This window comes from Coregonus lavaretus (assembly GCF_964263955.1).
Source record: "Coregonus lavaretus genome assembly, chromosome: 36".
NCBI lineage: Eukaryota > Metazoa > Chordata > Actinopteri > Salmoniformes > Salmonidae > Coregonus > Coregonus lavaretus.
Window position 1 is genome coordinate 27614994 of NC_140023.1, and position 24345 is coordinate 27639338.

Genomic DNA, 24345 nt, shown 5'->3' on the forward strand with positions numbered 1-24345 from the left:
GATGTGAGTGCTACAGGGTGGAAATAATTGTTGCATGAAGCCTTAGAGTTCTTGGGAACAGGAATGATGGTAGTCATCTCAAGACGTGGGGTTTACAGACTGGGACAAAGAAAGGTTGAAAATTACAGTGAAAATGCCTGCCAGGTGCTCTGAAAACACGCCCTGGAACAGGCCTTTGTGTCCTAGCCGGCCAACACTTGATCTCACTGGTAAAGAGTGGAGGCGACAGGAAGCCTATTGTCAGCTTGCTTGTTGGTCCTACAGGCTGTAGGGTTTAACTCGCTTGATTACAGTACCGAGATGTGGAATGACAGTGGGATGTGGAACTAGTGGGAAAGATGGGTAATCTGCTAATTAAGATTTTAACACTCATTCCACACAGGACCTTCGGTGTGTGTGCATGCATCCGTACACACACACACACACACACACACACACCATCACATTCAGACTCTCTCCCTAATAGGACTCCATGTTTTCTCTCCCCCACAATGCACCACAGCATCTCAGAGCTACCTGAGAGAGCACCATCTGTAGTGTTTGATATCAGAATTACGGAGTCTCCCAGGACCCCCTACACCTCAAGCTTTATCATTTCATGTGGTTGGCTGTCAAAATAAGTCCCCCCATGTGTATAGGTGTAATGATCCAGACAGCGCCTGCCTCTATGTGATATGGCCCAGGGACCTCATTTATAACCGTTGCGTGAATTTCACTCTAAATATCTGCTTGTGCCATTTCTGAAAAGACTGCGCACGTACAAAAATATTGAGATTTATAAACTTGGTGCACTCCATACATACGCATGTTTCCCGTTATAAATCACACCCGTCCTGAAACTGTGCGCGCGTGAACGAGCATTAAATCTCCACCTGAAAAACATCCATCATTCACCTTTTATGGTGACAATAGTGCCCCTATTCGCTGTATACTTTGGAAGTATTCGAATTAGGCAGAGGCAGTTTTCTAAAGGTTATGGTGAACTTGATCAAATGTCTTTGGAGGTGATGGCAGAATGGTAAACTTTTGCAGTGATATTTGCTGTAGGCCTAGGTTATCTAACAGACAAAAGGTTTATGAAAGACAACAACGATCGTAAATTGCTGTGGAACTGTAAACAGATTGTTTGAATTTAATAGGGCCTAATGTTTTGCATTTACTTTTTCTTGAACATATGCTGCACTGCCCGCGAATACTGAAACATTTTCTACTTACAGTGGTAGCCATACACACTTCAATGCAAAATATTAACTGTCTGTTCACCTGTTAAATTCTACTGTGCTTCCTTTCTGATGCATAGAGCAAAATACTTAAAATAACAGTGTATCTAACAGACCCAATTAAATGAGAGATGCGCATGGTGATTTGTTGTAGTGTTAGGTTCTGAACAAACAGAGTATAAACTCAAACGGATGACTGGAAAAAGCTCAAACCAAGTTTATTCAACCCACTGGATGCTTCAGCTGCAAACACACTTTGTACATGATCAAACATGACGAGATTAGTGGTGTGACTTCTCAGAACTGTCTGTTTCCCAAAGCTGCCTAAATGTTGGCTGTTGTCTTCACGGTCGAGTGGTCTAGTAGCGGTTCCCCTTCATCCAATCACTTCTCCATGATGTTTACAAGTGATCTTCTGTTCACCTTACTCAACAGAATTTGGACATACACTACATGACCAAGAGTATGTGGACACCTGCTAGTCGAACATCTCATTCCAAAATCATGGGCATTAATATGGAGTTGGTCCCCCCTTTGCTGCTATAACAGCTTCCATGTGGAACATTGCTGCGGGGACTTGCTTCCATTCAGCCACGAGCATTAGTGAGGTCGGGCACTGATGTTGGGCGATTAGGCCTGGTTCGGAGTCAGCGTTCCAATTCATCCCAAAGGTGTTCGATGGGGTTGAGGTCAGGGCTCTGTGCAGGCCAGTGAAGTTCTTCCACACCGATCTCGACAAACCATTTCTGTATGGACCTCGCTTTGTGCACAGGGGCATTGTCATGCTGAAACAGGAAAAGGCCTTCCCCAAACTGTTGCCACAAAGTTGGAAGCACAGAATTGTCTAGAATGTAATTGTATGCTGTAGCGTTAAGACCTATTCCGAACCATGAAGAACAGCCCTAGACCATTATTCCTCCTCCACCAAACTTTACAGTTGGCACTATGCATTGGGGCAGATAGCGTTCTCCTGGCATCCCCTAAACCCAGATTCGTCCCTCGGACTGCCAGATGGTGAAGCGTGATTCTGTTACATGAAGGGGTCGCAGTTCCGGAGCGACCCACCAGGTGTCATCCTCCGACAACCTTAGGCACCTCCTCACTCACAGTCTGGACTAATCATCATCCTATTGGTGTCACCTGTGTCTACCTGTTCACCTGTGTATTTATGCCCTCACGTCCCTGTGTTCCCTTGCTCAGTTTTCTCTGCTAGTTTCTCTATGCTCAGCAGTACTAATCAGTGTCTGATCTGAGAAGTATGTACAGGTATTGGAACTCGGTAGTGATTGTTGCAACTGAAGACAGACGATTTTTACGCACTTTAGCACTCGGTGGTCCCGTTCTGTGAGCTTGTGTGGCCTACCACGTTGCTCCTAGACATTTCTACTTCACAATAACAGCAGTTACAGTTGACCGAGGCAGCTCTAGCAGGGCAGAAATTTGACAAACTGACTTGTTGGAAAGGTGGCATCATATGACGGTGCCACGTTGAAAGTCACTGAGCTCTTCAGTAAGGCCATTCTACTGCCAATGTCTATGGAGATTGCATGGCTGTGTGCTCGATTTTATACACCTGTCAGCAACATCCACTAATTTGAAGGGGTGTCCACATACTTTTGTATATATAGTGTACATTCTGTTCCCCTTTTCTCTCACAGTAACTTTCCATACACAAAGTTCCTCTTCACCATTCATTGACACATAACATATACATTCATTATGCAGATAACATAATAAGGTCCAATATAGTAACAGGAGGAAGGATATTTCAAGTTAGAACCCAACAGTAGGCTACTTCGGGAATATGAACCCATCATGGCCAGAAAAGGTGAAGAATTTATTCTGCTGCAATGGTTCTGAAAATATGAATTATGTGTATGTGTATAAATGCTATATTGTCTACTCGAGAAATTTGAAGTTACAGGATTCAGACGTAATAAGCAACAGAAGTAGCCTACAACCGTCTGTTCCACGTTAATAAACTACGCTTCGGATGACGTAGAGCAAAATACTTCAACTATCTTATCTATTTACTACTGTGAAGTGCGTCCAATTAAACGAGAGATGGGACGAACGGTATCCTTGTTGTAGTTCTATAGGATACCTCATGAGTATGAAACCATCGCAGAAAAGGTGAGGAATGTATTATGCAATGATCATGGAAATGAAATAAACGATAACCTAGGAAATACGTTAAATGTTTTAAATGCAAAGATAAACTAAATATATTTTCTCTCTTCTCACCAATGGCAACTGATTGCATCTTGTTATTAACCTACTTATTGTTATGAATAAGTGTGTCCATCATATCATATCCCCCATTTGCACAAAATACTCATCTGATTGCCTGCTTGCAATGCAATACTTCAAGCTCTAGAAACTGTGCGTATGCATGGTCTAATATTTGCGGGAAAGTGAGCACATTTTCACATCAAGTTCAGTTTTTTATAAATGGCAACTTTTGCGTGGAAACTAGCGCACGCATGTTTTGGGGTATATTTTGTACGTAAGCACGGTTTATAAATGAGGCCCCCGTAGAGCAGCTCAGTCAGTGTGAGCCCTTCCATCTCCAGTCTCCAGTGTCTGTCAGCCCCACACTGCTGGACTGACACTGAGCAGACAGACAGCATTAATGGGTGGGTGTGTGCGTGCATGTGTGACAGACAGTTTCACTCTGGGTTGTTTTTAACTGGCCACTGATTCACTTCTCTGCCTTCTGTCACTCACATCAGATGAGTATGGACACCTCACCCAACAGAGAGCACTGGCAACAATAGAAGATTAGAGATGGCTAAAGCACATAGTATAGTATGGATACATAGCCTACAGTACGTTTTAAGACATAAGATTTAGTGAATTTCACATCTCATGTTTAGAAAGCTGCATGTTCATCATTATTTTTTTAACCATTATTTTACCAGGTAAGTTGATTTAGAAGTACATATGAAGAGTTTATTTCCAAAACACCATATCCACACATTTTTCACATTTGCCTTCATGTGTGTGTGTAAAATATTACTGTTCTTAGATTTGTAATTGTTTAGCTGGAATGGAATGTTCGTATACTGTATATGTTACTGTGATATGTGGTTGTCTCACCTAGCTATCTTAAGATGAACACACTAACTTTAAGTCACTCTGGATAAGAGCATCTGCTAAATGAATAAATGTCAAATGTAAATGTTTTACATACATATCTTATATTACTAGTTTGATTCATTTTTTAAAAACAAATCATTTATGTTTATGTCACAAATGTATCGCTTATACAGTTCTTTATGTAGTTATTTGTTGCATTTGACTGTGTAAAACCTAGCAGTACTACTTATTTCTCTGAGAGTGAGGCGGATATATAGCGTTTAGCAATGATTATTTGTCTCTCTGAAATTAAACCATCAAGTGATAGATTTCAAACAAATACATGTCTGTCATTGAACAACCCCATGCGATGATTAGATGGTGAAAAAACACACCACCCACTGGGCACAGACGTCAGTTAAACGTCTATTCCACGTTGGTTCAACATAATTTCATTGAAATGACGTGGAAACAACGTTGATTCAACCAGTGTGAGCCCAGTGGGCAATCTCTTCCATAAGTTCTTTAAACAATAAAAGCAAATTTACCAACATTTCTGAAAAGGGATATATAGCATTTTGGAAATAAACTGTTCATATTATCTTTTGCAGCAACGATCTGGGGAATAGTTGCAGGAGAGTCTGTATTCATCATGTCCATACCCATCCAAAATGTTTTTCATTTTACAATAATACAGTAGCCACTCACGTCTGTTTTTCTCCTGGGTGACCAAATCCACCCGTAACTCTGGTTGCTGTGGTTTGACTGCATCAGGGAAACCGTTCACCATGGCAACAAATCAGCTTGTTGAGTGTAACACATACAGTTGAAGTTGGAAGTTTACATACACTTAGGTTGGAGTCATTAAAACTCGTTTTTCAACCACTCCACACATTTCTTTTTAACAAACTATAGTTTTGGCAAGTCGGTTAGGACATCTACTTTGTGCATGACACAAGTAATTTTTCCAACAATTGTTTACAGATTATTTCACTTATAATTCACTGTATCACAATTCCAGTGGGTCAGAAGTTTACATACACTAAGTTGACTGTGCCTTTAAACAGCTTGGAAAATTCCAGAAAATGATGTCATGGCTTTAGAAGCTTCTGAATTTCCAAACGTTACACCAGCTCTGTCAGAAGGAATGGGCCAAAATTCACCCAACTTATTGTGGGAAGCTTGTGGAAGGCTACCCAAAACGTTTGACCCAAGTTAAACAATTTAAAGGCAATGCTACCAAATACTAATTGAGTGTATGTAAACTTCCGACCCACTGGGAATGTGATGAAAGAAATAAAAGCTGAAATAAATCATTCTCTCTACTATTATTGTGACATTTCACATTCTTAAAATAAAGTGGTGATGCTAACTGACCTAAAACAGGGAATATTTACTAGGATTAAATGTCAGGAATTGTGAAAAACTGAGTTTAAATGTATTTGGCTAAGGTGTATGTAAACTTCTGACTTCAACTGTACATACACACACATATTGGTCCCTTGGTGCACCGAGGCGTGAATAGCCCTAAGCCTCTGTCCTAACAATGTCCTAGCATTCATCTCTGTTATTAACACTAGCGATGCAGACCTGGTACTCTGCCTGCCTCCTAGCTTTAATAAAGCCTTGTTGCTCCTAATGGGTTGTGGTTGCCAGGTTTCTCCTCTTTTCCCCCCTTTTCAATGCTCTGGTTCCTGTCTTGGTTGAGCATTATTTGTCAATAGAGGTTAAAAGTCAGATAATATCTGTCTGTAGTAACTGATGTATTTTATAGAGGGAAGGTGACAGGTGGAGGGTGTGCTGTCATATTACCATTCAAACTGACAAGGCATGACAGCCATATGGATGTCTTTATGGACTGTGTGGTGTTGTGTTACTTTGTCCTCTCTCCCTTTGTGACTCACTGTTTCCTCTTGGTTGGAAGGTTTGCCTCATCCCTCCTTCTCAGCACCACTAATGACAGGTCTGTCTGTGTCTGGCCCCAGGTCATAGTGAGAGCCCCATCATCACCCACTCATAACAATAGAGGACTTGACTGAAAGCCGTAGCCAATCAGCATCCCTAAGTCCATCATCAGACATACTGCAAACACACACAGACACACACACACACACACACACACACACACACACACACACACACACACACACAGCTGTAGCACTAGGGCATGCTCTGTCACGGTTAGCTAATTAAATCAAATGCAAAAACAACCGGTGTAGACTAACAGTGAAATGCTTACTTACGGTCCCTTCCCAACAATGCAGAGAGGAAGAAAATAGAGATATAATAGAAAAGTAATGATACAATTTATAATAAATACACATTGAGTAACGATAACTTGGCTATATACACGGGGTACCAGTTCCAAATCGATATGCAGAGGTACGAGGTAATTGAGGTAAACATGTACATATAACTAGGAATAAAGTGACTCGACAACAGGATAGATAATAAACAGTAGCAGCGTATGTGATGAGTCAAAAAAGTTAATGCAAAAAGGGTCAATGCTGATAGTGTCAAGGCATCAGTGTAATGCGGTAGGACGAAGTCAGGCGCAGGACACAGAGCTAATCAAAAAACATACTTTACTCGTAGGTATCTTAATGAACATACCTCCACGCAGGGAGGAACAAACCCGCTCACAATACAACAACCAAAACATGAACAAACACGCACAACACACAGTGTGAGCCAGAGGGTTAAATAGGGAAGACATAATTACATGATGGGAAACAGGTGAGACCAATACAGACAAAACAAGTAGAACCTAGAAACATGGATCGGTAGCAGCTAGTACTCCGGTGACGACAAACGCCGAAGCCTGCCCGAGCAAGGAGGAGGGGCAGCCTTGGCTGAATTCGTGACAGATAGTCCGGATAGCTTTTTGGTTAACTATTTAAATAACAATTTAGCAGTCTTATGGTTTGGGGGTGGATGCTGTTCATGGTCCTGTTGGTTCCAGACTTGGTGCATCGGCACCGCTTGCCGTGCGGTAGCAGAGAGAACAGTCTATGACTTGGGTGGCTGGAGTCTTTAACTATTTTTAGGGCCTTCCTCTGACACCGCCAGGTATAGAGGTCCTGGATGGCAGGGAGCTCAGCCCCAGTGATGTACTCGGCCGTACGCACTACCCTCTGTAGCGCCAAACAGTTGCCATACCAAGCAGTGATGCAGCCAGTCAAGATACTCTCAATGGTGCAGCTGTAGAACTTTTTGAGGATCTGAGGGCCCATGCCAAATCTTTTCAGCCTCCTGAGGGGGAAGAAGCATTGTTGTGCCCTCTTCACAAAAGTTTTAGTGTGTGTGGACCATGATAGATCCTTAGTGATGTGGACACAGAGGAACTTGAAGCTCTCGACCCGCTCCACTACAGACCCGTCAATGTGAATGGTGGCGTGCTCGGCCCTCCGTTTCCTGCAGTTCACGATGAGCTCTTTTGTCTTGCTGACGTTGAGGGAGAGGTTGTCCTGGCACCACATTGCCAGGTCTCTGACCTCCTCCCTACAGGCTGTCTCATCGTCACCTACCACCGTCATGTTGTCAGCAATCTTAATGATAGTGTTGGAGTCGTGCGTAGCCACACAGTGGTGGGTGAACTGGAAGTGCAGGCACGCACGCACCCCTGTGTTGAGGGGCAGCGTGGCGCATGTGTTGTTGCCTACCCTCACCACCTGGGGGCAGCCCGTCAGGAAGTCCAGCATCTAATTGCAGAGGGAGGTGTTCAGTCCCAGGGTCCTTAGCTTAGTGATGAACTTGGAGGGCACTATGGTGTTGAACGCTGCTGAGCTGCTTGCGAGCTGGTCAGTGCATTCTCTGAGTACGTGTCCTGGTAATCCGTCTGGCCCTGTGGCCTTGTGAATGTTAACCTGTTTAAAGGTATTTTTCACATCGGCTACGGAGAGCGTGATCACACAGTTGTCCGGAACAGCTGGTGCTCTCATGCATGGTTCAGTGTTGCTTGCGTTGAAAACGAGCATAGAAGGCATTTAGCTCGTCTGGTATGCTCGCGTCACTGGACAGCTCGCAGCTGGGTTTTCCTTTGTAATCCATGATAGTTTGCAAGCCCTGCCACATCCAATGAGTGTCAGAGCCGGCATAGTAGAATTTACATCTTAGTCCTGTATTGACGCTTTGCCTGTTTGATGGCTCGTCGGAGGTCGTAGCGGGATTTCTTATAAGCGTCTGGATGAATGTCCTGCTCCTTGAAAGTGGCAGCTCTAGACTTTAGCGCAGTGCGGATGCCTGTAATCCATGGCTTCTGGTTGTGATATGTACGTACGGTCACTGTGGAGATGACGTCGTCAATGCACTTATAAATGAAGCTGGTGAATGATGTGGTAAACTCCTCAATGCCATCGGATGAATCCCGGAACATATTCCAGTCTGTGCTAACGAAACAGTCCTGTAGTTTAGCATCCACTTCATCTGGCTACGTCTGTATTGAGCTGGTACTTCCTGTTTGAGTTTTTGCTTGTTAACAGGAATTAGGAGGATAACGTTATGGTTAGATTTGCCAAATGGAGGGTGAGAGAGAGCTTTGTATGTTTTTCTGTGTGTGGAGTAAAGGTGATATAGAGTTTTGTCATCTCTAGTTTCACAGGTGAAATGCTGGTAGAAATTAAGTAAGATTGCATTAAAATCACCGGCCACTAGGAGCGCTGTCTCTGCGTGAGCATTTTCTTGGTTGCTTATGGCCCTATACAGCTCTTTGAGTGCGCTCCTAGTGTCAGCATCAGTTTGTGGTGGTAAATAGACAGCTATTTTGGTAAATAGTATGGTCTACAGCTTATCATGAGGTATTCTAACTCAGGCAAGCAGAACCTCGAGACTTCCTTAATATTAGATATTGCGCATCAGCTGTTATTAACAAAGAGACACACACCTCTCCCTTGAGCTTACCAGAGGCTGCAGTTTGGTCCTGCCGATGCATAGAAAAACCAGGTAGATCTATATTATCCATGTCCTCAACTCAGAGAAACATAGGATATTACAGTTCTTCAGGTCCCATTGATAGGATAGTCTCGAACAGAGCTCGTCCAGTTTGTTCTCCAGTGATTGTACATTTGCCAATGGAACAGAGGGTAGAGACGGTTTATTTTACTCACCGACGTAGTTTCGTCAGGGTGCCTGCACGTTGGCCTCTCTTACGCCGTTTCTTCCTTTTCTGAGTCTTGGGGATTAGGGCCTGGTCTGGGATGAGCAGTATGTCCTGCACCACCGACTCGTTGAAGTAGAAATCTTCATACAAATCGAGGTTAGTGATCGTTATTCTGATGTCCAGAAGCTCTTTTCGGTCATAGGAAATGATGGCGGAAACATTATGTACAAAAACAGTTAAGATCAGCGCAAAAAAACCAAACACAAAATAGCAGAATTTGTCAGGAGCCCGTAAAACGGCAGCTACAGTGAGCTCCCCTGCTAATTTTGTACGTTTGCCCACTGACAAAGAAATGATCAGTCTATAATTTTAATGGTAGGTTTATTTGAACAGTGAGAGACAGAATAACAACAAAACAATCCAGAAAAACGCATGTCAAAAATGTTATAAATTGATTTGCATTTTAATTAGGGAAATAAGTATTTGACCCCCTCTCAATCAGAAAGATTTCTGGCTTCCAGGTGTCTTTTATACAGGTAACGAGCTGAGATTAGGAGCACACTCTTAAAGGGAGTCAGCTTGTTACCGGTATAAAAGATACCTGTCCACAGAAGCAATCAATCAATCAGATTCCAAACTCTCCACCATGGCCAAGTCCAAAGAGCTCTCCAAGGATGTCAGGGACAAGATTGTAGACCTACACAAGGCTGGAATGGGCTACAAGACCATCGCCAAGCAGCTTGGTGAGAAGGTGACAACAGTTGGTGCGATTATTCGCAAATGGAAGAAACACAAAAGAACTGTCAATCTTCCTCGGCCTGGGGCTCCATGCAAGATTTCACCTCGTGGAGTTGCAATGATCATGAGAACAGTGAGGAATCAGCCCAGAACTACACGGGGGGATCTTGTCAATGATCTCAAGGCAGCTGGGACCATAGTCACCAAGAAAACAATTGGTAACACACTACGCCGTGAAGGACTGAAATCCTGCAGCGCCTGCAAGGTCCCCCTGCTCAAGAAAGCACATATACAGGGCCGTCTAAAGTTTGCCAATGAACATCTGAATGATTCAGAGGAGACCTGGGTGAAAGTGTTGTGGTCAGATGAGACCAAAATCAAGCTCTTTGGCATCAACTCAACTCGCCGTGTTTGGAGGAGGAGGAATGCTGCCTATGACCCCAAGAACACCATCCCCACCGTCAAACATGGAGGTGGAAACATTATGCTTTGGGGGTGTTTTTCTGCTAAGGGGACAGGACAACTTCACCGCATAAAAGGGACGATGGATAGGGCCATGTACCGTCAAATCTTGGGTGAGAACCTCCTTCCCTCAGCCAGGGCATTGAAAATGGGTCGTGGTTGGGTATTCCAGCATGACAATGACCCAAAACACACGGCCAAGGCAACAAAGGAGTGGCTCAAGAAGAAGCACATTAAGGTCCTGGAGTGGCCTAGCCAGTCTCCAGACCTTAATCCCATAGAAAATCTGTGGAGGGTGCTGAAGGTTCGAGTTGCCAAATGTCAGCCTCAAAACCATAATGACTTGGAGAAGATCTGCAAAGAGGAGTGGGACAAAATCCCTCCTGAGATGTGTGCAAACCTGGTGGCCAACTACAAGAAACGTCTGACCTCTGTGATTGCCAACAAGAGTTTTGCCACCAAGTACTAAGTCATGTTTTGCAGAGGGGTCAAATACTTATTTCCCTCATTAAAATGCAAATCAATTTATAACATTTTTGACATGCGTTTTTCTGGATTTTCTGTTGTTATTCTGTCTCTCACTGTTCAAATAAACCTACCATTAAAATTATAGACTGATCATGTCTTTGTCAGTGGGAAAACTTACAAAATCAGCAGGGGATCAAATACTTTTTTCTCTCACTGTACATATTTGATAGACGATAAAAACATCAGCAGAGAAACAGATTTACTATTCAGCCATGGGCCTATAAGCAGATCCCCTCATGTAAGAATTACTGGCACACTAACACTAGCAACAATAGTCAAATGAATAAAAGGTCAAAAATACAGTTCTAATAAATGTAACAGCTGCATAATGGAATAAGATTCTCAACTGTTTTTTAATAGAAAAAATTCATCAAATATTTCTGTATCATAGCACATAAACAATTGTATAATGAGAGACAGAAAATCTAGGGAATCTAGACATTTTGGTGGGACTTCAGGAATTAAATTGAATGTCAAATATAAAAAATGCTCTTCTTTCAAATGATACATGCCAACGTTTTAAGCCACATATGGCCCTTTTATTTGTTTTGTTATTATATTGCTAGAATAATAACATTTGAAAATAACTAATTTGCATATACATATAGGCAAAATATTATAAATTAGCATGAAATGGATCTTTATCCATTCAGCTCTTTCTAAGCTACCGCCCCAATGAGAATTTTTTACTGTCTCCTCACAATCTCCCGTTAACTTTCACCATAGTTTCTCCCAAAGACGTGCAACATCACTTATTCATGATTGATGTCATCTCAAATATTAAACACAAGGCGGAAATGTTTTGTACCAAAATATTATCCACCTGTTGTGAACATCAACATATAACGTTCTTTTTTTTTTATTTGACAATTCATTTGACAATATGCTAAAGATAAGAAAATGCGCGATTGATTTACATGCAGATTTTTCGTGTCGGCTTACTTTTCTGAGTGGTGACTCTGTTTACAATTTGGCCCGAAGGTGGGGTTTTTTGGCCCTCAAGTTTTCTGAGCAAAAAAATATAAATTATATATATATTTTGCATTTTCATTGTTGGACATAAAAGACTTTAAAAACACCAGCTCCAGGTGATTTTAATTTTGGAAATCTGTTGATGATCCCTGGTTTACAATAACATCTAATCAAGGGAAGCACACTGTCACACAACACAGCAAGGGTAGAATCAAAGACTAATAAGCGCTATCATAATGAAAATCAATTGGTTACACTTCAGTGGGAATGGATCCGTGAGGGAGTTCCTCACTGCTTCATGCTGTCAATCTCTACTGACTCCCCCTGGTTAGATGAAGGTTAAATAAAAAATAGCTGTGAGGGAAGTTTACTAGAATCTGCCGGTCTCATTTCATCATACATCATAGATACATGCTAGTATGGCGGATTCATCTGATATAATGACAGGTATGTGCTATTTTTGTTGAATTGTCCTTATACATTGGAATAGGGTCAAAACTGCGTAGGGACTTTGCTCCGTGTGGCTGCTACCATTGCGGCTCTTTTTAAGACAGTTTCTCCTCTGGACATTACATTCACACAGAGAAACTACTGGAGAGCCCAGATAGCCCTCATTTCCTTTTCCCTCTTTTATGGGCTCCTCTGACAGCCTGAGTAGCCCTTTTAACTCTGTCTCCATAAAGGACGCACACAAACACACACGCACATGCACATGCACACACAATGAATACAAGACGGTATAGCTCTGATGAAGGCAGGGCTCTAGCCAGATAGATGTTGATGTTGTGGTTGATTTCTGGGTTTCCCTCTGCCCGTGTCTCTGTGTTGTCACAGCGAAATTGCCTGGCCTTGTCTGATGCCTGATAGATCCATTAACATCACAGTTAACCTGGATACTGTGTTGCGGTGTGTTTCATGAGAAGAGACACAGCATAGGAATACCACTTAACTACATTTTCCTCCTGTCCCTCTCATCCTGTCTCCCTCTTCTCTCTCTGCTCTTTCCCCCTCATTATTGCTCCCTCTTTTCTGCTCTCTCCTCTCTCTCTCTCTTGCTCTCTCGCTCAATTCAATTCAGTTTAAGGGTCTTATTGGCATGGGAAACATATGTTTGTTTACATTGCTAAAGCAAGTGAAATAGTTAATAAACAAATGTGAAATAAACAATACAAAATTAACAGTAAACATTACACTCACAAAAGTTCCAAAAGAATAAAGACATTTCAAATGTCAAATTATGTCTATATACAGTGTTATAATGATGTGCAAATAGTTAAAGTACAAAAATAAATATAGGTTGTATTTACAATGGTGTTTGTTCTTCACTGGTTGCCCTTTTCTTGTGGCATAAGGTCACAAATCTTGCTGCTGTGATTGCACACTGTGGTATTTCACCCAATAGATATCAGAGTTTATCCAAATTGGATTTGTTTTCGAATTATGTGGGTCTGTGTAATCTGAGGGAAGTATGTGTCTCTAATGTGGTTCATACATTTAGCAGGAAGTTAGGGTGTGCAGCTCAGTTTCCATCTCATTTTGTGGGCAGTGTGCACATAACCTGTCTTCTCTTGAGAGCCAGGTCTGCCTACGGCGGCCTTTCTCAATAGCAAGGCTATGCTCACTGAGTCTGTACATAGTCAAAGATTTCCGTAATTTTGGATCAGTCACAGTGGTCAGGTATTCTGCCACTGTGTACTCTCTGTTTAGGGCCAAATAACATTCTAGTTTGCGCAGTTTCTTTTGTAAATTTCCAATGTGTCTAGTAATTATCTTTTTGTTTTCTCATGATTTGGTTGGGTCTAATTGTGTTCCGGTCCTGGGGGTCTGTGGGGTCTGTTTGTGTTTGTGAACAGAGCCCCAGAACCAGCTTGCTTAGGGGACTCTTCTCCAGGTCCATCTCTCTGTAGGTGATGGCTTTGTTATGGAAGGTTTGGGAATCCCTTCCTTTTTAGGTGCTTGTAGAATTTAACGGCTCTTTTCTGGATTTTGATAATTAGCAGGTATCTGTCTAATTCTGCTCTGCATGCATTATTTGGTGTTTTACGTTGTACACTGAGGATATATTTGCAGAATTCTGCATGCAGAGTCCAATTTTGTGTTTGTCCCATTTTGTGAATTATTGGTTGGTGAGCGGACGCCAGACCTCACAACCTTAAAGGGCAATGGGTTCTATAACTGATTCAAGTCTTTTTTAGCCAGATCCTAATTGGTATGTCACATTTTTTGTTCCTTTTGATGGCATTGAAGGCCCTTCTTGCCTTGTCTCTCAGATCGTTCACAGCCGGAGGGGATGGCTGCCGTTTTATGGACTCTTAACCAACCGTACTGTTTTGTGTGTTTTTTCGCATTGTTTGTAACTTATTAGGACATAATGTTGCTGCTGGACATCAGAACAGCGATTACTCACCTTGAACTGGACAAATAATTTTTCTTTAATGAGTCGGACGAGAGGAATTTCCTCCAGACACCCGATAGGGCCTTATCCCTGTCAAGCCTCCTGTAGCTCAGTTGGTAGAGCATGGCGCTTGCAACCCCAGGGTTGTGGGATCGATTCCCATGGGGGGCCAGTATGAAAAATGTATGCACTCACTAAGCGTAAGTCGCTCTGGATAAGAGCGTCTGCGAAATCACTTAAATGTAAAATTCACAGTAGAAAGAAAAGGAGATATCGCAGAAGGAGATCGGGGTGCCTGGTAAGGAGCTGGCGACGAGTGGCTAATCTGCCTTTGCCATCGATACTATTGGCCAACTTACAATCGCTTGATAATAAAGTGGATGAACTACAAGCACGTATATCCTACCAACGGGACATTAAATGTTATGTACATCTTATGTTTCACTGAAACGTGGCTGAACGAAGGCATGAATAACATACAGCTGCCGGGTTATACACTGTATCTGCAGGATAGAACAGCAGCCTCTGGTAATACAAGGGGTGGCGGTCTATGTATATTTGTAAACAACAGCTGGTGCACGATATCTAAAGAAGTCTCAAGGTTTTGCTCGCCTGGGGTAGACTACCTCATGATAAGCTGTAGACCACACTATCTACCAAAATAGTTTTCATCTACAGTGGGGAAAAAAAGTATTTAGTCAGCCACCAATTGTGCATGTTCTCCCACTTAAAAAGATGAGAGAGGCCTGTAATTTGCATCATAGGTACACATCCACTATGACATACAAATTGAGAGAAAAGAATTCCAGAAAATCACATTGCAGGATTTTTTATGAATATATTTGCAAATTATGGTGGAAAATAAGTATTTGGTCACCTACAAACAAGCAAGATTTCTGGCCCTCACAGACCTGTAACTTCTTCTTTAAGAGGCTCCTCTGTCCTCCACTCGTTACCTGTATTAATGGCACCTGTTTGAACTTGTTATCTGTATAAAAGACACCTGTCCACAACCTCAAACAGTCACACTCCAAACTCCACTATGGCCAAGACCAAAGAGCTGTCAAAGGACACCAGAAACAAAATTGTAGACCTGCACCAGGCTGGGAAGACTGAATCTGCAATAGGTAAGCAGCTTGGTTTGAAGAAATCAACTGTGGGAGCAATTATTAGGAAATGGAAGACATACAAGACCACTGATAATCTCCCTCGATCTGGGGCACCACGCAAGATCTCACCCCGTGGGGTCAAAATGATCACAAGAACGGTGAGCAAAAATCCCAGAACCACACGGGGGGACCTAGTGAATGACCTGCAGAGAGCTGGGACCAAAGTAACAAAGCCTACCATCAGTAACACACTACGCCGCCAGGGACTCAAATCCTGCAGTGCCAGATGTGTCCCCCTGCTGCAGTGCCAGATGTGTCCCCCTGCTTAAGCCAGTACATGTCCAGGCCCGTCTGAAGTTTGCTAGAGTGCATTTGGATGATCCAGAAGAGGATTGGGAGAATGTCATATGGTCAGATGAAACCAAAATATAACTATTTGGTAAAAACTCAACTCGTCGTGTTTGGAGGACAAAGAATGGTGAGTTGCATCCAAAGAACACCATACCTACTGTGAAGCATGGGGGTGGAAACATCATGCTTTGGGGCTGTTTTTCTGCAAAGGGACCAGGACGACTGATCCGTGTAAAGGAAAGAATGAATGGGGCCATGTATCGTGAGATTTTGAGTGAAAACCTCCTTCCATCAGCAAGGGCATTGAAGATGAAACGTGGCTGGGTCTTTCAGCATGACAATGATCCCAAACACACCGCCCGGGCAACGAAGGAGTGGCTTCGTAAGAAGCATTTCAAGGTCCTGGAGTGGCCTAGCCAGTCTCCAGATCTCAACCCCATAGAAAATCTTTGGAGGGAGTTGAAAGTCCGTGTTGCCCAGCGACAGCCCCAAAACATCACTGCTCTAGAAGAGATCTGCATGGAGGAATGGGCCAAAATACCAGCAACAGTGTGTGAAAACTTAGACTTACAGAAAACGTTTGACCTGTGTCATTGCCAACAAAGGGTATATAACAAAGTATTGAGAAACTTTTGTTATTGACCAAATACTTATTTTCCACCATAATTTGCAAATAAATTCATAAAAAATCCTACAATGTGATTTTCTGGATTTTTTGTCCTCATTTTGTCTGTCATAGTTGACGTGTACCTATGATGAAAATTACAGGCCTCTCTCATCTTTTTAAGTGGGAGAACTTGCACAATTGGTGGCTGACTAAATACTTTTTGACCCCACTGTATATTCCTCGTAGCTGTCTATTTACCACCACAAACCGATGCTGGCACTAAGACCGCACTCAATGAGCTGTATTCGGCCGTAACCAAACAGGAAAAGACTAATCCAGAGGCGGCGTTCCTAGTGGCCGGGGACTTAATGCAGGGAAACTTAAATCAGTTTTACCTAATTTCTACCAGCATGTTAAATGTGCAACCAGAGGGAAAAAAACTCTAGACCACCTTTACTCCACACACAGAGACGCGTACAAAGCTCTCCCTCTCCCTCCATTTGGCAAATCTGACCATAATTCTATCCTCCTGATTCCTGATTACAAGCAAAAACTAAAGCAGGAAGCACCAGTTACTCAGTCAATAAAAAAGTGGTCAGATGAAACAGATGCTAAGCTACAGGACTGTTTTGCTAGCACAGACTGGAATATGTTCCGGGATTCTTCCGATGGCATTGAGGCGTACATATTCGTTGCCAAACCCACTGGCTCCAGGCCATCTATAAATCACTGCTAGGCAAATCCCTGCCTTATCTTAGCTCATTGGTCACTATAGCAACACCCACCCGTAGTATGCGCTCCAGCAGGTATATCTCACTGGTCATCCCCAAATCCAACACCTCCTTTGGCCGCCATTCCTTCCAGTTCTCTGCTGCCAATGACTGGAACGAACTGCAAAAATCTCTGAAGCTGGAGACTCTTATCTCCCTCACTAACTTTAAGCATCAGTTGTCAGAGCACCTTACCGATCACTGCACCTATACACAGCCCATCTGAAATTAGCCCACCAACTACATCATCCCCATATTGTTATTTATTTTGCTCATTTGCACCCCAGTATCTCTATTTGCACATCATCTCTTGCACATCTATCATTCCAGTGTTAATACTAATTGTAATTATTTTGCACTATGGCCTATTTATTGCCTTACCTCCATAACTTGTTACATTTGCACACACTGTATATATATTTTCTATTGTATTTTTGACTTTATGTTTTGTTTTACCCCATATGTAACTCTGTGTTGTTGTTGTTTTTATCGCACTGCTTTGCTTTATCTTGGCCAGGTCGCAGTTGTAAATGAGAACTTGTTCTCAACTGGCTTACCTGGTTAAATAAAGGTGAAAAAAAAAATATATATATATAGCCTCACTATTGTTATTTTTACTTCTGCTCTTTAATTATTTTATTTCATATTATTTTATATTGTATTTTTTTGTGTGCTTTTTTTTGGTATTCTTTCTGAAAACTGCATTGTTGGTTAAGGGATTGTAAGTAAGCATTTCACTGTAAGGTTTACACCTGTTGTATTCAGCACATGTGACAAATAAAATGTGATTTGATTTGAATTTACTTGTGGCGCTGATGTATAGGCTGAGGTATGTGTCGTTTTTTGTGTGCTCTAGGGCAACGGTGTCTAGATGGAATTATTTTATTTTTGGAACACCATTATTTTTGTCTTACTGAGATATACTGTCAGGGCCCAGGTCTGACAGAATCTGCGCAGAAGATCTAGGTGCTGCTGTAGGCCGTCCTTGGTTGGGGACAGAAGCACCAGATCATCAGCAAACAGTAGATATTTTTGACTTCAGATAGTAGGGTGAGGCCAGGTGCTGCAGTCTGTTCTAGTGCCCTCGCCAATTCGTTGATATATATGTTGCATCACTGTCTAACCCCACGGCCCTGTGGAAAGAAATGTGTGTGTTTTTTGCCAATTTTAACCGCACACTTGTTGTTTGTGGACATGGATTTTATAATGTCATATGTTTTCCCCCAACACCACTTTCCATCAATTTGTATAGCAGACTCTCATGCCAAATTGAGTGAAAAGCTTTTTTGAAATCAACAAAGCATGAGAAGACTTTGCCTTTGTTTTAATTTGTTTGTTTGTCAATTAGGGTGTGCAGGGTGAATACGTGGTCTGTCGTATGGTAATTTGGTAGAAAGCCAATTTGACATTTGCTCAGTACATTGTTTTCACTGAGGAAATGTACGAGTCTGCTGTTAATTATAATGCAGAGGATTTTCCCAAGGTTGCTGTTAACGCATATCCCACAGTAGTTATTGGGGTCAAATTTGTCTCCACGTTTGTGGATTGGGGTGATCAGTCCTTGGTTCCAAATATTGGGGAAGATGCCAGAGCTAAGGATGATGTTAAAGAGTTTAAGTATAGCCAATTGGAATTTGTGGTCTGTATATTTTATCATTTCATTGAGGATACCATCAACACCATAGGCCTTTTTGGGTTGGAGGGTTTGTATTTTGTCCTGTAGTTCATTCGATGTAATTGGAGAATCCAGTGGGTTCTGGTAGTCTTTAATATTGATTCTAAGATTTTGTATTTGATCATGTATATGTTTTTGCTGTTTGTTCTTTGTTATAGGGCCAAAAAGATTGGAGAAGTGGTTTACCTATACATCTCCGTTTTGGATAGATAACTCTTCGTGTTGTTATTTGTTTAGTGTTTTCCAATTTTCCCAGAAGTGGTTAGAGTCTATGGATTCTTCAATTACATATATCTCTCTCTCTCTCTGTCTCCTTTGACAGGGTTGGAAAGTGGGGGTGTGACCCTGAAGGAGCCAGCCACGGAAGCGGAGATCGAGAGCTCTGCACCAGTGACATTGCGATGCCACATTGACGGACACCCACGGTGAGCCCCCCCTCCTCTCTTCCTTTACCTTAAGTTCAGAGTTCAAGGGGTGCCTGTGCCTCATGTACAGTGCCTTCGGAAAGTATTCAGACCCCTTGACTTTTTCCACATTTTGTTACTTTACAGCCTTATTCTAAAAATGATTAAATATAAATGTTCCTCAGCAATCTACACATAATACCCATTAATGACAAAGCGAAAACATGTTTTTAGAAATGTTATCTTATCTTTGCTATGAGACTCGAAATTGAGCTCAGGTGCATCCTGTTTCCATTAAGCATCCTTGAGATGTTTCTACAACTTCTTTGGAGTCTACCTTTGGTAAATTCAATTGATTGGACATTATTTGGAAAGGCACACACCTGTCTATATAAGGTCCCACAGGGGACCAAAACATTTCTGCAGCATTGAAGGTCCCCAAGAACACAGTGGCCTCCATCATTCTTAAATGGAAGAAGTTTGGAACCACCAAGATTCTTCCTAGAGCTGGCCAAACTGAGCAATCGGGGGAGAAGGGCCTTGATCAGGGAGGTGACCAAGAACCCGATGGTCACTCTGACAGAGCTCTAGAGTTCCTCTGTGGAGATGGGAGAACCTTCCAGAAGGGCAACCATCTCTGCAGCACTCCACAAATCAGGCCTTTATGGTAGAGTGGCCAGACGGAAACCACTCCTCAGTAAAAGGCACATGACAGCCCGCTTGGAGTTTGCCAAAAGGCACCTAAAGACTCTCCGACCATGAGAAACAAGATTCTCTGGTCTGAAGAAACCAAGATTGAACTCTTTGGCCTGAATGCCAAGCGTTACGTCTGGAGGAAACCTGTCACCATCCCTACGGTGAAACATGGTGGTGGCAGCATCATGCTGTGGGGATGTTTTTCAGCGGCAGGGACTGGGAGACTAGTCAGGATCAATGCAAAGATGAACTGAGCAAAGTATAGAGAGATCCTTGATGATTACCTGCTCCAGAGTGCTCAGGATCTCATACTGGGGTGAAGATTCACCTTCTAACAGGGCAACGACCCTAAGCACACAGCCAAGACAACGCAGGAGTGGCTTCGGGACAAGCCTCTGAATATCCTTGAGTGGCCCAGCCAGAGCCCGGACTTGAACCCGATCAAACATCTCTGGAGAGACCTGAAAATAGCTGTGCAGCAACGCTCCCCATCCAACCTGACAGAGCTTGAGAGGATCTGCAGAGAAGAATGGGAGAAACTCCCCAAATACAGGTGTGCCAAGTTTGTAGTGTCATACCCAAGAAGACTCAAGGCTGTAATCGCTGCCAAAGGTGCTTCAACAAAGTACTGAGTAAAGGGTCTGAATACTTACGTAAATGTGATTTTTCTATTATTTATTTTTTATAATTTTGCCAACATTTCTAAAAACCGCATGAACTGTTGACATTATTACACATATTAAATGATAATGCTGGAAAATAAGATATGCAAGATATTTGAATAGATATATATTTTTAAATAGCTATATATATATTGAGGTGAGAGCATTGGAAATGCTTTTGGCGGTTGACCTGCTTCTGGTTTGTGGGTGGCACTGTGTGCTGTTTTCGATGGATGGGTCCTGGCCTCTCGGGGCCCTAGGCATCCGGAGGGATGTGGGTGGTATGCCGATCACTGGGATGATGGCCCAACTTGGGACGGGGAGGGGCTTTAGCGGGGGAATTAGTGGAGAACAGTTGGAGGGTTACTTAGTAGCAATGCAAATATCATGGTACAGCTATATGGACACTCAATCACTATGGTATTTTTTATGGGTAAATTTACAAACATATATAATGAGAAATAGATTTGAAACTTGTATCTCATTATGGTATATGGTGAAATAAGTATAGCCAGTTATAATTGTAATGGCTTAGCAGATAATAACAAAAGAAGAACAATATTTACATGACTCAAAGAGAAGGAATATAATATCTATTGTTTACAGGAAACTCATTCAACAATTCTAGATGAAGTTGCGAGATATACTTCTCCCATGGGCAAAGAAACTCAAAAGGGGTGATGATATTAATTAATCTGCAAATTGTCCAAACAGATACGCAAGATAGATGGATTATTTTAAATATGTTATTGGACCATAAACAGATATGGCTCATTAACCTTTACGGACCAAATAATGATGATCCACACTTCTTTGACAATATATATAATAAATTATCAACCCTGCAAGCAATTCAAGACTCTATTATTATGGTGGGAGATTATAATACCGTTTTAAATAGCTCAATGGACCGTAAAGGAAATCACACTACAAAAAATCACCCTCATGCTCTTAAGGAAATCATGAATGTCATGAATACATTAGAACTAGTAGATATATGGAGGCTTAAATATCCTGAACTAGTGAGATATACATGGCGGTGACTCAATCAAGCTAGTCGTCTTGACTTCTTTCTTATGTCATTCTCGTTGGCACCAAAAGTTTAAAAAGTGTTGATAGGGGACAGAATGCGGTCAGACCATCATATAATTGGCATATACAGTGGGGAGAACAAGTATTTGATACACTGCTGATTTTGCAGGTTTTCCTACTTACAAAGCATGTAGAGGTCTGTAATTTTTATCATAGGTACACTTCAACTGTGAGAGACGGAATCTAAAACAAAAATCCAGAAAATCACATTGTATGATTTTTAAGTAATTAATTTGCATTTTATTGCATGACATAAGTATTTGATACATCAGAAAAGTAGAACTTAATATTTGGTACAGAAACCTTTGTTTGCAATTACAGAGATCATACGTTTCCTGTAGGTCTTGACCAGGTTTGCACACACTGCAGCAGGGATTTTGGCCCACTCCTCCATACAGACCTTCTCCAGATCCTTCAGGTTTTGGGGCTGTCGCTGGGCAATACGGACTTTCAGCTCCCTCCAAAGATTTTCTATTGGGTTCAGGTCTGGAGACTGGCTAGGCCACTCCAGGACCTTGAGATGCCTCTTACGGAGCCACTCCTTAGTTGCCCTGGCTGTGTGTTTCGGGTCGTTGTCATGCTGGAAGACCCAGCCACGACTCATCTTCAATGCTCTTACTGAGGGAAGGAGGTTGTTGGCTAAGATCTCGCGATACATGGCCCCATCCATCCTCCCCTCAATACGGTGCAGTCGTCCTGTCCCCTTTGCAGAAAAGCATCCCCAAAGAATGATGTTTCCACCTCCATGCTTCACGGTTGGGATGGTGTTCTTGGGGTTGTACTCATCCTTCTTCTTCCTCCAAACACGGTGAGTGGAGTTTAGACCAAAAAGCTCTATTTTTGTCTCATCAGACCACATGACCTTCTCCCATTCCTCCTCTGGATCATCCAGATGGTCATTGGCAAACTTCAGACGGGCCTGCACATGCGCTGGCTTGAGCAGGGGGACCTTGCGTGCGCTGCAGGATTTTAATCCATGACGGCGTAGTGTGTTACTAATGGTTTTCTTTGAGACTGTGGTCCCAGCTCTCTTCAGGTCATTGACCAGGTCCTGCCATGTAGTTCTGGGCTGATCCCTCACCTTCCTCATGATCATTGATGCCCCACGAGGTGAGATCTTGCATGGAGCCCCAGACCGAGGGCGATTGACTGTCATCTTGAACTTCTTCCATTTTCTAATAATTGCGCCAACAGTTGTTGCCTTCTCACCAAGCTGCTTGCCTATTGTCCTGTAGCCCATCCCAGCCTTGTGCAGGTCTACAATTTTATCCCTGATGTCCTTACACAGCACTCTGGTCTTGGCCATTGTGGAGAGGTTGGAGTCTGTTTGATTGAGTGTGTGGACTGGTGTCTTTTATACAGGTAAAGAGTTCAAACAGGTGCAGTTAATACAGGTAATGAGTGGAGAACAGGAGGGCTTCTTAAAGAAAAACTAACAGGTCTGTGAGAGCCGGAATTCTTACTGGTTGGTAGGTGATCAAATACTTATGTCATGCAATAAAATACAAATTAATTACTTAAAAATCATGCAATGTGATTTTCTGGATTTTTGTTTTAGATTCCGTCTCTCACAGTTGAAGTGTACCTATGATAAAAATTACAGACCTCTACATACTTTGTAAGTAAAATCGGCAGTGTATCAAATACTTGTTCTCCCCACTGTACATTACTCTTATTGAATTTCCATGTGGGCGAGGATATTGGAAATTTAATCAAAGCCTATTGGATGATAACTTGTTTTTTAACTAGGACAGAGGAATTCATAACTGTTTTTTTCCGACATAACATAGGTACAGCAAATCCCCTTATTGTATGGGACACCTTTAAATGTGCCTTTGGAGGCCATGCAATTCAGTACTCATCTCGAAAACAAAAGCAATTTAGGTCAAAAGAGTCCATACTAACATAGGAAATAGAAGGTCTAACAGAACAGATAGATTGCAATAAAAACTGTAACATAGAGGCTCAGAATAAATTAGAGGAAAAACAAAAAGAAATGGAGAAACTTATTCAAGAAAGATCAAGGGTAATATATTATTAAAATAAAGCAAACTGGATGAAATATGGGGAAAAATGCACAACATTTTTTTTTAGTCTTCAGCATAGGAATGCTACCAAAAAGAATTTACTAAAACTGATTACAAATGATGGAGTCACCCATGATTCACCTAATTATATTTTGAAGGAGGAAGCATATGTTTTCGTTTCAGTCGCCTCCATCTCCTCTAACTGAAGCTAATTGTAGAGATTTTTTTTTTCCATTGATAATGTAAATGTAACAGCCATACAGAAAGACTCATGTGAAGGTGAAATTACAGAGGAGGAACTTCTGGATGCAATTAAAGACTTTAAGTCCGGGAAAACTCCAGGGTTGGATGGCATACCAGTCGAGGTATACAAAACCTTTTTAGATATACTCAGAGGACCATTATTAGCATGTTTTAACCACTCCTATGTAAATGGTAGATTATCAGACACTCAAGAAGAA

General features: G+C 42.1%; 1 protein-coding gene across 1 annotated transcript in view; it reads left to right on the top strand.

Moving 5' to 3' along the window:
- Window positions 1-24345, top strand: part of LOC311110561 (inactive tyrosine-protein kinase 7-like) — a 212270-nt gene that overhangs the window by 129320 nt on the left and 58605 nt on the right. The window contains exon 3 of the mRNA XM_084153067.1: window positions 19326-19428. Within this exon, the coding sequence (XP_084009193.1) occupies window positions 19326-19428 (103 nt within the window). The remainder of the gene's footprint in view (window positions 1-19325; window positions 19429-24345) is intronic.